Source organism: Gymnodraco acuticeps, unplaced genomic scaffold, assembly GCF_902827175.1.
Source record: "Gymnodraco acuticeps unplaced genomic scaffold, fGymAcu1.1, whole genome shotgun sequence".
NCBI lineage: Eukaryota > Metazoa > Chordata > Actinopteri > Perciformes > Bathydraconidae > Gymnodraco > Gymnodraco acuticeps.
In genome coordinates, this window is record NW_022992216.1 from 2,111,370 (window position 1) to 2,129,691 (window position 18,322).

At 39.0% G+C, this 18,322-nt stretch overlaps 2 protein-coding genes across 7 annotated transcripts in view; both read left to right on the top strand.

Moving 5' to 3' along the window:
* The window catches only part of nlrc5 (NLR family, CARD domain containing 5), a 55,710-nt gene extending 53,591 nt beyond the window's left edge, over positions 1–2,119 (top strand). For all 5 annotated transcript variants that reach the window (XM_034205882.1, XM_034205885.1, XM_034205884.1 and 2 more), the window contains 3 exons: positions 437–520; positions 749–832; positions 1,179–2,119. In XM_034205882.1, the coding sequence (XP_034061773.1) occupies positions 437–520; positions 749–832; positions 1,179–1,260 (250 nt within the window). In that variant the 3' untranslated portion in view covers positions 1,261–2,119. The remainder of the gene's footprint in view (positions 1–436; positions 521–748; positions 833–1,178) is intronic.
* A 4,437-nt stretch (positions 2,120–6,556) lies between these two features.
* Positions 6,557–18,322, top strand: part of cpne2 (copine II) — a 97,647-nt gene continuing 85,881 nt past the window's right edge. For both annotated transcript variants that reach the window (XM_034205891.1, XM_034205892.1), the window contains exons 1-2: positions 6,557–6,810; positions 9,168–9,368. In XM_034205891.1, the coding sequence (XP_034061782.1) occupies positions 9,192–9,368 (177 nt within the window). In that variant the 5' untranslated portion in view covers positions 6,557–6,810; positions 9,168–9,191. The remainder of the gene's footprint in view (positions 6,811–9,167; positions 9,369–18,322) is intronic.

Genomic DNA, 18,322 nt, shown 5'->3' on the forward strand with positions numbered 1-18,322 from the left:
GTTTGGTGGTATGTCTTTTGATTGCAACTCTATTTATAAGACGAGCCATTAAAGTGTGATATCACAAATAACACCACAAATACAAACAAGTGGTGGGGGAAACAGATTTCAAGTAGCTTTTTTAGAAGAATTAAAAAAATAATTCACATTTCTTGTCTGTTTTTTTAATTTCAAGATAATTTAATAATATGCCAATATGAAAATTAAGTTGTTGGGTGGTTTGAGTTAACATATGTATTATAGTGACTTTGGCCACATCAGGCCACATTTAAAGGATGGGTTGTGCCTAAATGTGCTTCACTTTCCTGGCACTATGTACTGTATAGAACATAAATATGATGAACTCCATTTTGAATTGTGAGGTCTGTCAGGCCTGATTTTAAGAGGTGTTGATGTTTTGAAATGTTTTTACATATTTGTCTTTCTCTGTTTCCAGTCTGGGATGGAATAATTGTGGTGATAAGGTGGCAGAGGAGCTGGCCAGAGTTATGCCTCTCTGCCAGAAGCTGACCAGAATTGAGTGAGTTTGTGCGCACACACACACACACACACACTAGCGCACAACATTTCTTTAGTCATTATTCACGTCTTTATAGACAACACTTTATAAGTTTCGGAAGAGGATGTGTTGTTTGTTTGGCTGTTTGTCTTCCTCCTTTATTTGACTTACTTGCCCCACACACACTAACATTCAAAGGGTAAATAAATGATATGTGTGTGTGTGTGTGTGTGTGTTTATTTCTCCCAGCCTGGAGTCGAACACTGTGAGTGTTTTTGGAGCAGAGGCCCTGGTCAGAGCCTTACAGTTGTGTCCTGCGTTGCAGCTCATCAGGTACACTCTCGGTCATAGTGTCGCACATTATTGGCCCATAAAGGCACCTGTAGATTATGTTTGTCACTTTCAGTATTTGACAAATACCCAAACAAGCTTTTGAGGAAGGACAAAGCACCACCATGTTTTTCATTGCCTTAATATGTCTATTGTCAAATAACCTACTTTTATAACAAGATAGCAGTCTGTGGTTCATATAAATGACATATGTTGGTGATTGCCCTCCTTACCGAAATAATGACAAAAAAGTGTATACATATTTTTTGATTTTCTGACTATTCCTATTCCTTTTATTTAATGAGTTGTAATTGAGCATATGACAATTCTCTCTACTGCGCTCCTTCAGGCTGTGGAGGAACAAAGTCCCCATCAGTGTAGCCAAGAGGCTCAGTCAGAGGGACAGGAGGCTGAATTTCTCCTCCACCTGATGTCATCTGTAATGTCGAATGGTGGCAGTGACGGGGAGAAGTTACATTCCTATTACCAGAGTCTGCAGATGTGAATCACTGATACAAGATTTTGCCACCGCTCACGAAGTTGCTGCCGGAGCCTGAGACACTACACCGGCGGTCATACGATGGCTTAAGATGCCCTCACGAATGGCCCGATGTTGTTACGATCAGAGCCGAATTTGAACATTTCCTTTATCGTGTGTCCATCGGGTGTCAATTTCGGGACAGTGTGACACGGGCTAAAGGATATGTTGAAAAAATGCAATTCATTTTCATTCATTTTTAAGACAAACTGTGTGTTCATGGCTGTCGACTGGATGTGGTGGAGTGAAGTTTTACAGATCTCAAAGTTCTGTTCTGAAAGTTCTGAAGCTAGAGGCTGTGATATTTCCAGTAAGTTTCATGTGAGAAAATAACTACTGAAGACTTTGAAACACTGAGTCACTTTGCAATGTAACGTGTTTACCATAATTAGACACCACATTACTGAAAACACAACATATCATAAACTCACAGTAAAGGAAGAGACGAAAGAGAGGAAGAGTCTTTGTCGTCTACTCCAGTGGTCATTTAAGGTTGTGGTCTCTATCAGATTTGCGTATTTATTTCTGCTATTATCATGGAATGTTCATTTTTTTTTTACAAAATTGAATTTAGGCTGATGATAATTGTATTGAACAAGAAGTTTGAAGCGCCAGGCAAGGCAAGGCAAGTTTATTTATATAGCACCTTTCAACACAAGGCAATTCAAGGTGCTTTACCAAAAATGAAAGACATTCAGACAAAGGCATTTAAAAACAGTAAAAGATAATAAAAGAAACATTCAAAGAAAAAATACATGAATAAAAAGTACATGAGTAAAAAGTTACAGTGCAGTTTAAGATATGAATAGTTCACACAGAAGTTCCTCTTTACTGATGAACACAACGGCTCAGTTTCAATTAAAAGCAGCGACAAAAAGAAAAGTCTTCAGCCTGGATTTAAAAGTAGTCAGAGTTGCAGCGGACCTGCAGGTTTCTGGGAGTTTGTTCCAGATATTTGGAGCATAATAACTGAACGCTGCTTCTCCATGTTTAGTTCTGACTCTGGGGACAGAAAGCTGACCAGTCCCTGAAGACCTGAGAGATCTGGATGGTTCATAATTTAGCAGAAGATCAGAAATGTATTTTGGGCCTAAACCATTCAGTGCTTTATAAACCAGCAGCAGTATTTTGAAATCTATTCTTTGACACACAGGAAGCCAGTGTAAAGACTTCAGAACAGGAGTGATGTGATCCACTTTCTTAGTGTTAGTGAGGACTCGAGCAGCAGCGTTCTGAATCAGCTGCAGCTTTCTAATAGATTTTTTAGTGAGACCTGTGAAGACACCATTGCAGTAGTCGAGTCTACTGAAGATAAAAGCATGGACAAGTTTTTCCAAATCCTGCTGTGACATTAGTCTTTTAATCCTAGATATATTCTTTAGGTGATAGTAGGCTGATTTAGTAACTGTTTTAATGTGACTGTTGAAACTCAGGTTAGAGTCCATGACTACACCTAGATTTCTGGCTTTATCTGTTGTTTTGAACATTGCAGACTGAAGCTCAGCGCTAACTTTTATACGTTCTGACTTGGCTCCAAAAACCATTACCTCAGTTTTGACTTTGTTTAATTGGAGAAAGTTCTGGCACATCCAGTCATTCATTTGTTCAATGCACTTACTCAGTGTTTTAACTGAGGATTAACTCAGGATAACAGATTAACTGCTGTCATTGTTGTGCTGATAATGTTGTAATCATTCTGAAAGAAATTCAGCTCATTCCTATTTGTATTATACTTTCTATTGTTCATTCAGTTTAATTTGAAAGTGGGATTTCCTGTGGTTTAAATATTCTTTTGCTTTTTAAGATTTGTGATGACGTTTGTCGTGACAAAATGCCTCTATTTAATTCACTCTGACTTACACTGAAATATCAATTAATATTAAAAAAAATAAAACTAAACACTACCTTGAGTTTTGGCCTTTATTTACATGTGACACTTGCCAGTAATGTTTCTTTTAGCTTTTGCAGCGGCTGGCCCTAGGCTCTGGAATACTTTGCCCCTCCATGTGAGGTCGGCCCAGACCCTGGTTTTTATTTTAAATCAACACTTAAAACTCACTTTTTCTCTGGCTTTTGTTTAATTATCTATGTATTCATTTATTTAGTTATTTATTTATTCATTTAGTTCTTTATTTTTATTTTTATTTTTTTTTAAAAAGGTTTTTATTTAAACTTTAATTAATTAAAATGTAAACCCAATTAATTTTAAATGTCTACATGCACAAAGCATTATGTTTACATAACCTGTTCATTTTCTTCATATGGCACAGACTGTTCTTTATAACCCCTCCCTATTTCATTCTGAAAATGCCAACAGAGCAGCTGAAGGCACAGCTGTGCCTGTCAGTAACACTCTTAGCCAAACAGTTACACGACTCCCATTCATTTGTAATGATCTAGCGCCCTCTTGTGGACTAGACTGGTGGTGTAGATATTGGGCAGATAACTGCATTCACAGGCACATTAGCAAGACATGACACACTTATTCTGATGTTTAATGATTGATTCTTAAGCTCTCTATTTATACTGTTGTCTCTATCACTGCCTTTGGACAATATCACATTGCATTTTACTAGACACACTTTTCTTATTTCCATATCATAATAATAATAATAATAATAATAATACATTTGATTTGTAAAGCACCTTTCATTGCTAACAGCAATCCCAAGGTGCTACAGGAGGCATAATAAAAACAAACAAAAGAAACATGAATGTGTATTGTCCTCCACTACATTTCAGAGGACAGAGTACAATTTTGAGATACTTTTGCTTTACTTGAGTATTTCCATTACTACTTTGTAATTTAACTCCACTACATTTCAGAGGTAAATAGTGTACTTTTACTCCTCTACATGTATTTAATACCTTTAGTTGCTTTGCAGATTTGGATTAATGATGTGAAATATTATCAACACTTAAATAAGATTTAAGTTTCACCTGGAGTAAATTCACAAGCAAGATACGTCTCCTTTTACTCAAGTACAAGATCTGAGTACTTCTCCCGACTCTGTCAGAGGGAGATGTCTTCCCTACTGCATCTGTTTGACAGCTTTAGTTAATGTGGTTCATTTTAGTTGAAGGTGTACTGCATAATGTACATTTTTCAACAGTTTGTGCACATTTTGATATTTATACAAAGCCTCAATATATTACAGTTTCTTTCAATTGCTAAAACACATTGTTTGACAACAGGGCTCATTTTGTCAAAAACACTTAACACAATTCTCAAAACCACACACCCAAAGTGCAAAACACCAAATTGTTCTTGCAAAAATTAAGCACTGCACCGAAAATTACATAAACACTTACCAAATCCGAACTTTTGCACCAAATGGCACACACTTCATTTATAGCACATGTGTCAAACTCAAGGCCCGGGGGCCAAATCAGGCCCTTGGTGGATTTAATTTCGGCCCGCAGGATAATTATTTAATTACTATTAGATCTGGCCCGCCGGTATATTGCACGCACACCTCAATCCTGAGGATTTCCTCCGCTCAGAGCCTGAGCCCGAACATTGATGAACTTGGCTTGAGCAGAGCATCACAGCACACTGAGTTTACAAGGATGTTTCCTTCTGCACTTTGTCTCTCACGACAACAGGGCATGTTTGTTTTTTTCTTTGAGGGAAATAGTTTTGTTGAAGCTGTTGTTGGCCTGTGGAAAAATGTAATCATAAGAAATGACTCTGGAAAAGCTGCAGATAGAGCTATAAGAAATGAATGCAACTGATTATTTAATGTTTAATGTTGTTTTTATAGGCAATAATTTAAGCTTTGTTAGTTCCAGGTTTAATATGTGCAATAAGTTCATTTCAATAAGTTTTGCAATAAACATTGAACCCCCTCGACTAGTACCGATCTTTTTATTTTTGGCCCACTGTGTATTTGAGTTTGACACCCCCCTGATTTATAGTATAAGACCATTTGTCCAACCAACTACACCATTGTGCTTTATCAAAAGCACTCCTGTCATGGTGATCTGTATGGAGAGAATTCTGCATATACATATTGTTCAAGTCTACACAACTATGTGCAGAAACACACATATACTGTTATAATACTTTTGTTTTACTCCAAAATAAATTGGTGCAACATTCATGCACAACACAATGTTACTGTTGTGTAAACAAAAATGATGCCTCTGTCAAATACAGTAAATGGAAAAGAAAACTTTGAGGAAAAAGAAATACAAAACATATTTTTACAAAAAACCGAGGAAAGAAAAATACTTAGGCTGCATTTGACCACCTAGCTGGGTCTGACCACAGCCCCTCGTCAACCTGCAGAAGAAGTATCACCTGTAACCTGACGGTCAAACAGCTTCAACAGTTAGTCTGCAAATAACTCTTCAATTGACTTCAGTCAGTTCATCCTCCCTCTCTTTTATCCTCCCTCTACCTCTTCCTCTTTCTGCTGTCCATATCCATTGTTGTTGTAAAATGTTCTTATATGAAGAATCTATGAAGTATCTAGTGCTTACATCCTGATTGCTGAGTCAACAATAAAGCAGTTTGGTGTTTATGGTCATTTGGCATGTGTATCTGTTAATTGGTTCATGTGTGTAGCATTTTTAATGGCAGTGTTCTAAAAATGGCAAACAAGTGACTACGTCAGATGTTTGTGTCGTACTTAGTTAGAGAACCGTGTGCAGTGTTTTGCAAAAAGTGCCAAGTTGAATTGCAAATTGGGAGCTGAAAATGTGTTTAGAGTTTTGGAGGTTTGAGCTCAGGTTTTGCTCTTTGTGTGAGTTTAAATAATTATGCTTTATGTAAAATGTTTGTGTGTTAGCAACTGAAAAAAAACTGTAATACTTCACCACTTGAAAGTAACTGAACCGTGTTGAAAAGCATTCCATGTATTTTGGTTGTAGTACTTTTATTAACCTCAAGAGGATGCCATTGTAACAATATATTTTCTATAATGAGTTTTAGTAAATGTACTGAATATAAAATTACACAAGCTACGACAAACTAATTATGAGTAGGCTTGCAAATAGAAAACATTAAAGGGTATGCATATTAAACTCTACAGTCAAAGACTAACGCTTATACAAAAAGTATATCTAGTACTAGTAGTACCTAAAAAAAAACAAAAAAAACATTGGAGACGGAAGTGTTGTGCGTGTGTTTTAAAGCAAACCTTTTATTTTGTAAGGGAAACTGGCAGTGCTTCCGGTCGTAAACTAGTCCTGTGAGCTTGACGCAGGTCGGTCCATCAGTGGCGCTGCCGGCAGAGAGAGAGGTCCAGGTGGCTGCGAGGATTATTTACCATCACACACTGTTGCGTCTTCCAACATAATAGGAATAGAAATGACAAACGTAACTTCCTTTTTTACTCTTTGGTAGGAAAAATAAAATTAAAATTAAATTGCTGCACACTGAAGGCAGAAATTAAAGAAATTGTAAAAGCGGCAAAGAAGTTTGACGTCATTTACTGAGGTGAGTGTGACATCAGTTTCTTCATTCTGTGCCTCATTTATATGCATTTGTAGATATTTAACAGTTAGCTGGTTAGAGTGGCTGCTTAGTCGCCTTAGTTGTCAAAATGACTGAAACCAAAACGTTCAAAACGAAATTGTGACAAAGGCAACAAACAAAAGTGCATTTGAGTTCGAACCAGAATTTGAACCTGTTTTATGTTTAAATTCTCTAAAATGATTACTCACTCATCACTGTGTGGAGCAGCTTCCATGCTGCTTTAATCGTCTGCCAGCCCCACTGAGCCTGGCCCCTGTGCTCCTACAGTGTGGATGTGCACTGTGAATGGGTATGGATGTCTTTAGCAGGGGTAGGACACACAAACTCAGTGCAATTACTGCTGCTCCAGTCTCACATAGTGCAATTGAGTATTCCAAGCGGATCAGCAGCAATTTTTGGATTACCATTGGAATATATTAAAATTATGTTTTTTCCCTGCTTACAGCTTTAAAAGTTAGGTAACATCCATGGTTGTGATTATACCTGATCAAAACAAAATGAGAGCTGCATGATTTAAAAAAAAAAAAATTGCGATTATTTTCAACTGATATTGAGATTATGATATATAAGATATTAATCATTTTCCCCCATCTTTTTACCATTCATCTTTTTGAGTGCTATTTGTAAGCCTGGATATCTCTGTAGATCCACACTACTTTATTCAAAATGATATTTTAACACATATTAAGTGGTTAACAAATGTAATGCTTCCTGTGATTTGGATATTGCACTAGTCCATGTTGTGAAAATGTTGATTAATTGTGAAGCCCTAACTAAAACATACTAATTTGCAAGGAAATAAATAAACTTCTGGAACACCTTCAATAATCTATTGTAGAATCAAGTGTTAATGGCAGTTGCTAACAGATAGTGTGTGTCTAATTTTTAAGAGGTAACCTTATGAGAGGGGCAGTACAATCTCTAATTAATTGTCATCCATTATTTTTCACAAACAATGAATACATTGGTTAATGTATTAAAGCCAGTCAAAACAAGCATTCAACCACAGATGAATGGCTGAGTGAATGAATGAAAATATTACACTGGTATTTTCAGTACATCACCACTACCAGTGTGACATCACAGAAGCAGACCGGGAGGAGCACGCTGGTTATGACACATTAGTATCTTAGCAACAGACAGCATCCTTTTAGCTTGCCGCTCTGAGAACAAAACCACCTTTATGGACACAAGGTGCTGTGCTCTTCATCTGCAGAAAAGAGCCTCAAGGAAATCATGTCAAATATGACTCAAGTTATTACTGTTTTCATATTCCCACACACAATTCTTCAGTACACTCAAAAAGTGTTACCTTAAATGTGTGTTTTCTCATTAGGCCTTTTTTTGCTTTGCCTGAGGCTTCTCCATTGTAGAGCTTCTGCGATGGCCTTGATGTGTGTGTGGGTGTATTCTTCATAATGTTCATTGCTGGATATCATCAGGGTTTCCATAGGGCGTTCATGACCTACACATGGTCAACCTGCATCAAGGCCTCACATTCTGCACCTGTGTTTGTGTGTCTCCCTCATTGGGTATTTCTAGCCAACCAGCATTAATCAGACTTCAGTCTAATTCAACTGAAGTATTTAGAGCTGTAAAGCACAGGAGACATGTTGTTATTGTGATGTTTTTATATTTCTCATAATATATAAAAATAAGAAATAATCTAATATAAATCCAATGGAAGTAAACATTGAAATGTGTCCTAAATGTTATAAACTTTTGTAGCAGAATGATCTACCATGGTGAAACCAATTATTACTTGGAAATCTGCCCGGCAACAAATATTGACACCCTTGCATCTTATTTTCTCTTTGCAGCAGTGTTTCTAGTAATTTATGATTTTGTGGGCTGTCAGTGTAAGACATACAACACAGAAGCTCCTGTGAAGTGAATACTGTAAACAACATCCTACAGTTCAGTTCATTTCACAGAGACTGTGTTAGGTAAACACTTATTTTTTATATTATATGATATACATGTCTTTGTTTTTTCATTGTTCATTACATCAAGGAGTGATCTCTGCCCTGACTGGTTACAGACATTTTTTTATTTTTGTGTACAGTTTATTGTGGCATTTATTTGAATGACAGTTACAACTATTTATGCAGAATAAGCTTGCACAACTCAAATGTCTTAAGAGCACCAAAAGACAGATGGATTTAAATGGAACTTGCTACAGACATTAATGGTGCCCATAGGATGAAGTCACAGTGACAATTTTCAACATTTACCAGATGTTTGGGAACTTAACATTGCTCAGAGAATCATAGATACCCAAATACTTTTTGTATTTCTCTGTGTTTTCTTTCCTCCAGGGTAATTCACTGTGACCTCAGACCATGGCCTACACTCTAGGCTCGACCACTGAGGGGCAGACGCGCAGTGTCGGACCCCAGCACTGCGTCACTCGGGTGGAGCTGTCCGTCACCGCAAGCAGCCTGCTGGACCGAGATGTAGCCTCCAAGTCGGACCCGTTCTGTGTTCTCTTCCATGAGGTGGATGGAAACTGGATGGAGGTAAGGATGGAGGAATGATGTGATAGGAGTGAAACTGTCAAATGGAGAGAGAAGTGGGCGAGGAAGTAAGGGATTAAGGGTCAAGAGTGAAGAAAATAAAGAATGTTTTGTCTTCTTAAAACAGGTGGAGCAATCAGCGTGGGATGAAAATGGCAGAATGAGGATAAAAGGCTAACAAAGAGATAATACATCAATGTTCGGATAATAGGGAGGCTATCTGGTGCTTCTCCATGCTGTGCGTTTCCACTACAGCGAGGTGGATATAAGAGGGTAAAATGGAACCAGAAATAAAAGAGGACTGAAGGGAGGATGGAACATTTTAAGTGTTTGTAGTGCTTTCAAGGTCACATCCGCCATTGCTGGCTCTTCCAGAGAAGTAGAGGATTTTGTTTGTTGTCTATGTTGCTCCACAGACGGTATATGTTGTGAGCCAGAACCAAACTCTGATGTCTTGACCATCTGGCATGAGCCTCGGCCTGCTGAGCCCAGTAGGATGGTGTAACATTTCTTCCAACGTGGGTCTGGTGCTGTAGTGTGTTTAAAAGGCGCTATTGGGGCTGCCAATTTAATGAGATTCCACAAGTAGGTTCCATGCAATCATTACACTTGTTTTGATCAAGCTACAGATTAGATGCATTGCTTTGACGGTTGCCAATATGTTTTAAATAAGAAAAGGTTTCAGGCTTTCAATATAATGTCAACCTTGTTCGTAAATGTATGGGAGGAATTATTCATATGTATGACTGACTGAAAAAGGTTAAATGGTTATTGGTTTTTCAGCTTTTACGGTGTTTTATAGTTTGCCTGTTCCAATCACAACTGGGTTGTATAAATGATTGAATTCCTATCAAAATGCAACGCTTTGTTAATGATCAAAAGTCAAACATTGTGTGGATAACTACATATTTTCTCTCAATATAGGCCTGAATATTCCGTTAGGACAGTGTTTTATTGGTTAACTGTTTGCCAACTGGCTAGGAACACTTCATGTGGAGATGCGAGTCCTCTCCTTTTCTGCTTCTACTGTTGCTGCCTTAGTCCAAAGACATGCAGGTTAAAGGCTCAGTCACGCCAAGATTGGAAGCATTGACATTTCACGCCAAAATCAATTCATTCCAATACATTAGTGGATCCCCTTGAGGAGGTGAAATCGACTGAGACAATGTTCCACATCGAGAGTTCAACTTTCAACATTCAAGCTGAGCGAGCTGGAATGTTTCAAATGGAGGAAGCTATCATAGCTTATCAGCTGTGCAGCACCATTAGCTTTTATTCAACCTTCTCTATCTCCTCTCCTAGAGCTGTTGTGTCTGACTAGCCCTTGCCTGGTTGCACTGGCTTTTAATAGTTAGCCGATGTGAGGGTACAAGGACAGAGGGTGTCATATTCATATTCTGTACAAACTGTAAAGTCCACTGAGAAAAGTGTAACATTTCATAAAATAAACTTTGATTGATTGATTGGACGCTCTACCCAGGCGTCATCCTTCGGCCTGAACCAAACCTAATATCTTCAGTAAGTGAGAATGGTTCTTCACAGTCAACTCCTAGTTGTGCGAAAGGCAAACATTCAAGGCAATATCCAGACCTGATTCTCAGGGTATTGTGCAGAGATATGGGACGACTTATGTCACAATTTTCCAGGCCCACTTGTTCTGCTCGGACGAGCAAATGTGTCTTGGTGCTGCATCAATCAGCGGTTCAGTTGAGTCCAGGCACTTTGTGTTATTTTTCTTGTGTGGGTAGATTCTCCTCAGCTTTAATTCTGCCGACAACATGTGATATGAATGTATCTTGTCATGATGAATACAAAAATAAGCACTGAGTTGAAGCAAGACATGAAGAAGTTTTGGTGTGTGTAGGCTGCTGCCTCAATGTTATTTTGTAGCAGCTGGTCAACAGGGCGAACTGGATTTCTTTGTTTGTGTTTGCCTGTGTATTTCTGTTTGAATGTGTGTTAGTGTATGTGTGTGTGTGTGTGTGTGTGTGTGTGTGTGTGTGTGTGTGTGTGTGTGTGTGTGTGTGTGTGTGTGTGTGTGTGTGTGTGTGTGTGTGTGTGTGTGTGTGTGTGTGTGTGTGTGTGTGTGTGTGGGCGAGTGTGTGTGTGTGTGGGCGAGTGCTGCGGGTTGTAGATCGCTGTCGGTCAGCGGGGCATGTGGCTCCGATGTGAAATTGCCAACGGTTACTATGGCAACGGAAAGGGAAACAAAGGCTTTGTGATCCTGGAGAGAGCGAACGATGGATGAAATGAAATCAGACCCAATCCTTTTCTGTCACACTTTCTCACTTTCTATGATCACCCTCCTGTTAGCTTTGTTTTCTGTATATGCGATTGTCTTTCTCATATAATGTCACCAGTCCTCCCCTGTCTGTCTCTCTGTCTCACTTTCTGTCTATCTTCGTCTGCCTTGTAAGAAAGAGGTGTGAGAAGCAGCTGGGTCGTTCAGGGGAAGAAGAAAAAAAGAGAAGGTACACGGGGTAAGAGTGTGAGAGCAAGGAGGTGTGAGAGAGGCAGATGAGAAAACGGTGGAGGGAAAGAGAGGGTGAGTGGAAAATTAGCGAGAGAAAGAGAAGATTGCGGCGGAGAAGACGAGACGAGAACGTAAATGAGCGTCATATAGAAAAATAAGTCTGAGCAGGAGAATGATGGAAACCATGATTTAACATTATGATGACTGCAAAAACTGCTGTTAAAGAGGCTACACATGATTAGCCTACAGAAATATGGATCTAAGCTATGTACATATGTGGCACCAGACTTGAAGGCAGCTTTGGCTATTTTTTTAATTCCTTTTGACACTTTTTACTCTCAGAACTGTAAATCCTCACACTGATCGTAAAATGTGTTATGGACACATATATAAGCCTGTAACACTACAAGTGAGAACCCACGTTCAATGTGATGCTTATCCAAGTTGAGTAGGCATGCTAAAATCATTTGGGTTCAAATTAAATCTTTAATGCAATCTTGTATCTCTTTTTGTATTTCTTTGTTATCTATTTTTTTTTCTCTTGTCTTTATTTTTCTTAACTCTCTGTCAAAGCGTCTTTGAGTTTCCTGAAAAGCGCTATAAAAGTCCCATGTATTATTATTATTATTATTATTGTATTTTCATGTGCTGGATCAATCTTTGAACTAAACCGTGTTTTAATTGTAATTATATTTGCGCTTTTTTATGCTCTGTAAACATAATATTCAAACAAAGTTTGACTGGTCAATAACACGTTCATATTGTATGTATTATTTGTATATACGCAGAAAAGGCCTATTCAAGTTTGCCTGTTTTGTTGGCTTCTTTTTTTTTACACGTACGGATGAAAAAGGGTAGGAAATAGATGAAGTGCCACAAGGGTCTGAATCATTTTCGTAGTCCAGTGAGCCAGGTTTAAGTCCACAGTGGCACAAATATGAGACACACACTTGAGCCTCCCGGGCTGCCATGATTCCCCACCAATATCAGGTTTTAAGCCACAAAGTGCACCCATACTCCTCTCTGCTCTCTTCCCCTGCGTCATCCAGAGAGATAAGTGCTGTAAGCACTCTTAGCAGGCTGAAGTTAAAAACCTTTTCCCCACGAAGTAGGTCTGCAGCATTTCAGCATGTCTTTTCAGCGGGTCTTTAGTAATAACAGTTTTTGCAGTCAGAGAAACACAAGCTAGTTTAGATAAAAGCATTCATAATAATGATATGTAAAAGGTCTTTGTATGGAGGTACCCTTTGCCCTATGAAACTGCTCATGTCAGCATACTAACATGCATGTAATATTCTGCATTTTCACTTTAAGCATCTTAGCACGTTATTATCCAAATTACTGAACATGTTATAGATAATGAAAATACATTTCTCATTTTCCTTAAATAAATAATATAAAACAAAAATAATACATATATTTCTGTTAGGCTGAACGACAGGACTGCAACTGTATCCAAACACTGACAGGAAACAGGAGCTGAGTAGTAGTGAGCTTTATTAAGCAAATGTGGGCAAGGAAGAGGTTTCAGGGACAGGTCTAGGCAACCTGGGGAATCCAGGAAGTGAGGGCCAAGGAAAAAAACAGGCACCGAGGACCAGGAGAGCGAGCCAGAAGTTGTGGAGCAGACAGAAGGCACAATGAAGCAGGGGAGCAGGCTGAGCGAGGAAGGTGGACCTGAACAGGAGACACAGGTTTAGTAGTTTGGGACCTCCTTGAAAGCGAGATGGTGCATCTCAAGGGGTTTATCCTAATAAATAAATGTCTAACTAGTACACGCAAAAAACCATAAGAGCTACAGGTAGTCCAGCTGGTCGAAAATGTTACCATTCGTAGATACATGACGAACTGGCAGAAATTGGAGGTGAGGACTGGGGTTTTATACTGAGGCAGGTGATAGGTGGCAATTAGAGAAGGAGCAGCTGAGTGAGTGCAGAGGTGGGAAGGAAAAAGTAGGTCAGCCACGCCCAGCCAGGGAGACAGACACACAGAGAGACAGACAGGGGACAAACACAGAGAAGACAGGCAGGGGACAAAAACAGCAAACATGAGGTAGTACTTTGTATCCTAACAATTTCCTTTAACATTTTTAAGGCCCTAAATTATACATACCTGTTTGTCCAAATATAATTTAAATATTGTACGTTGTACGATCCACGCACAGTTGTCACGAATGGGAGGCAGATTTTAACATGGTTGTTTATGAAGATTGCCTCGCGTTTGGAGTTAGACTCAAGTGGCCTTTCAGGGAACTGCTGTTTTTGGCACTACACTATAGTTTTTCAACTGTTGTTGCTCTCCCAAACCAGAAGTACACCTGAGGACAATGGGAATGTCATTAGCTTTGCAGGTATTTTGACATTAAACAACATTTTGGATTAAAAAAGTAATCTTAAAGTTCAGTAGATTGCAGTAATAATAATAATAACAATAATGCATTTTATTTATATAGGTGCCCTTCAAGGCTCTCAAGGTCACCGTACAAGAAAAAACTCAACCAAACACCAGCAGAAAGGCAAGGCAATGCCGTATAAAATCAATAAGAACAGAGGATGCGTCACGAGTAGTGATCAGGGTGGATATGCCAGTGTGAACAGATGTGTTTTGAGACGGGATTTGAAAATGGAGAGAGAGTCAAGATTCCGGCTGTCAGTTGGGAGGGTGTTCCAGAGGCGGGGCACAGAGCGACTGAAGGCTCTGGACCCCATGGTGGTTAAGCGGAAGGGCGGTGCATTGAGGTGGATGGAAGCAGGAGTCCTAAGAGTGTGTGTGGGTGTTGTGATGTGCGGGAGGTTAGAGAGGTACAGAGGAGTGAGGTTCTGGATAGCCTAGGTATTTAACAGGCAGCCAGTGAAGTTGTTGAAGAACAGGAGTAATGTGGTTACTGGAGGGGGTTCTGGTGATGATTCGGGCGACAGAGTTGAAGTTTGTGGATGCACTTGAGAGGGAGACCAAAGAGAAGAGAGTTGCAGTAGTCCATGTGTAAAGTGACCAAGGTGTGAACAAGAATGACGGAGATGAGGAAAAGTTTTAGTCGAGACCAAAGTAATTCCCGACTAATCGACTGATTAACCAACATTGGCATCATTAGGGCTTCTGAAAAGGACCAATAGGTGCAGTGTTCATCACTAATCTCAGTGAGGGCAATTTTTTTCTTTGTTAACTACTCCAAATCAGATCACTTAAATGTATCAACACTAATCTCTAAACACCGAAAACCACACCACACACTAGTATAAAACCACAACAAACAAAGCAATGAGCTTGGTTTAGTGCTGGTTAATCAGCAGAAGCAGACAAATGTGATTCAGTCCCAGAGTGTTGACATTGTATGGCTGGCGTCTGTTTTATCAGTCCAATGGCTTTTATATTTACCTCAATTACAGGCTAGACATATACTGACCTTGTTTAATGGTGGATAAACACACCATGCAGCTGTTCCTCGTGAGTCAGAATGGAGAGTAGCACGGCCAGTGAGTATTATGGCGCTTTTCCACTGCAGCACGTAGCACGGTTTAAGTTTGTTTTGCTTTTCCACTAGGGGTAGTTCCGGCTCAGAGCCACTTTTTCACCTTTTTTCTGGCCCTCCAAAATCGTGGTTCTTACCGGGCCAACAACCGGGCTGAATATGCTGAACTAGTGACGTAAACACTCTCGACTGATTGGTCAGCAGTCGAGAGTTGACAGTTAACTGACAGTAATTATTCGGCGAGACAGTCTCTAAAGGGACAGTGCGACACCCGATGGACACACGATAAAGGAAATGTTCAAATTCGGCTGTGATCGTAGCAACATCGGGCCATTCGTGAGGGCATCTTAAGCCATCGTATGACCGCCGGTGGAGTTTCTCAGGCTCCGGCAGCAACTTCGTGAGCAGCAACTTCGTAAGGCACTCGTGAGGGCATCTTGTCAAATCGTGTCATCTTCGTGTTATCATCGGTGCATTCACCCTCACTCTGATCGTGGCGAATGCCCGATGGCACCGATGATAACAAGATGCCCTCACGATGGCCTTACGAAGGGCAACATTTACACACAAATTCAACACGAAAATGAACCTTCGCAAGGTCCTTCGGCAATTTTTTGGCATGCCAAAGATTTTGCCACCGCTCACGAAGTTGCTGCCGGAGCCTGAGAAACTCCGCCGGCGGTCATACGAAGGCTTAAGATGCCCTCACGAATGGCCCGATGTTGCTACGATCACAGCCGAATTTGAACATTTCCTTTATCGTGTGTCCATCGGGTTGTTTTATTGCACAACAAAATCATGTAAATATATTATGTAAATAACCCAATTTGTGTTCTGTGAAACTAAAAAGGATATAATATATTATTTTGAAGGACAGTTGACAGGAAGTTGTTGTTGTTATGGAAACAACATTACGGAGAAAACGTAATATTTTCTACATATAACGACGGATAAAGTAAAGAACAAAGTCTGAAGATATCAGTACAGTATCATAGTACTGTAACATAATTGTTTTTGGTACTTTCATTGCAGTTGTATGTCTTAAATGTAATGTAAATGTTGCCTTTGTGTGTGGTTCGGGGCCATCTTCGTGCGAAATTCACAATTCCATATTCGTGTGTCCATCGGGTGTCAATTTCGGGACAGTGTGACAGGGCCTTTAAGATTTGCATAAGCACCATTTTTAAAACAGACGAGCTACCGTCAACAAATCCATAAAGAAATTAATCAGTCTGAAGGCGCATTCACACCGCAGTACTTTTCCCACAAAGGTTCATGAGAACTTAGTTCATGAGAACTCTTTAGTTCTCATGAACTAAGTACAGATCGCGTTCTCCGTTCTCCGCTTGTAATTATGCCGAAGCTTCAAAGTTGTATTTATCATCTGAATTTGCCGAAACAAGTTTAATATTCTGAAAGCCAAGACTTTGCTTATTTGAAATCAGATAAAAACAAACTGTAACGGACCCTGCCGTGTTATCTATGATTACACCTTACATTCATAATTTCAGCGGGAGGGAGGGGGGCGGCGCTGAGGAACAGCAGAGTGGCGAGAGCTGTCATCTTCCCTTTACAAGCTTCAAACATGCCTGTAGCTAGTGAGATTGAATATAACAATCAAAAATAACAAAATATACACAGCTAGATCAGATCACGTTTTAGATGCGACTTTAGAGTAGAGGGGAATTATTGAAACGGGATTTGTACAGTTTTCCGCGGCACAGTTTCATGGAAACACATCAGCTTTTGGACGACAGTCAATATGGATTCAGGAAAGATAGATCAACATCTATGGCACTAATGGAATTAAGTGAGGAAATAGCAAACTGCATGGACAATAAAAAACAAGCAGTGGGAATATTTATAGACTTACAAAAATAATTTGACACCATAGATCACAATATTTTACTGATAAAACTGGAACGGTATGGCATCAGAGGGGTGGGATTAAACTGGGTGAGAGATTATTTAAGCAACAGACAACAATTTGTTGAAATTGGTGAACATAAATCAGAATACATGAACATAACTTGTGGAGTACCTCAGGCGTCCGTGTTGGGTCCAAAGCTGTTCATAATATACATCAACGACATTTGCAGAGTATCAAATATATTGAAATTTATTTTATTTGCAGATGACACTAATATGTTTTGTTCCGGTGACAATTTGAAAGAGCTAATGGAAGTGATAACAGCAGAAATGATTAAAGTAAAACATTGGTGTGACACAAATAAATAATCATTAAATATAAGCAAAACAAAGATTATGTTATTTGGAAAACATAAAACAAATCCACAGATACAATTAATACTAGATAACATACACATAGAAAGAGTATATGAAATGAAGTTCCTTGGTGTGGTTTGAGACCACAAAATCAGCTGGAAACCTCATATCACTCATGTAAAAGCAAAACTGGCTAAAACTATCGCAATATTGGGAAAAGCCAGATACATTCTGGACTATAACTCATTGTATACTCTATATAACACACTAATATTGCCATATTTGATTTACTGTGTGGAGATTTGGGGAAACACGTACAAAACCAACCTACAGCCGTTATGCACATTACAGAAAAGGGCTATAAGAGTTATCAATAATGTTGGATATCTTGAACACACTAATGTATTATTTTTGAAGTCACACATATTGAAGTTCATTGATCTGGTTAAATTTAAAACGGCAAAAATCATGTACAGAGCAAGACATAATCTACTTCCTAGGAAATTAAAAACATTGTTCATAGACAGAGCGGGTGGGTATAATTTGAGAGGAAATCTACATTTTAAACAACTCAAGGTCAGAACAACTCTGAGAAGTATGAGTTTAACAATCTGTGGGGTGATTTTATGGAATGGTTTGGAGCAGGAGTTCAAACAAAGCACAAGCATAATTCAGTTTAAAAGGATGTACAGAAACACTTTTTTGGAAAAATATGAGAATGAAAAAAGGTGATTGAAGATGAGAAATTATTGTATATGTATGTATAAATGTAAATCTAAGTAGGAATAA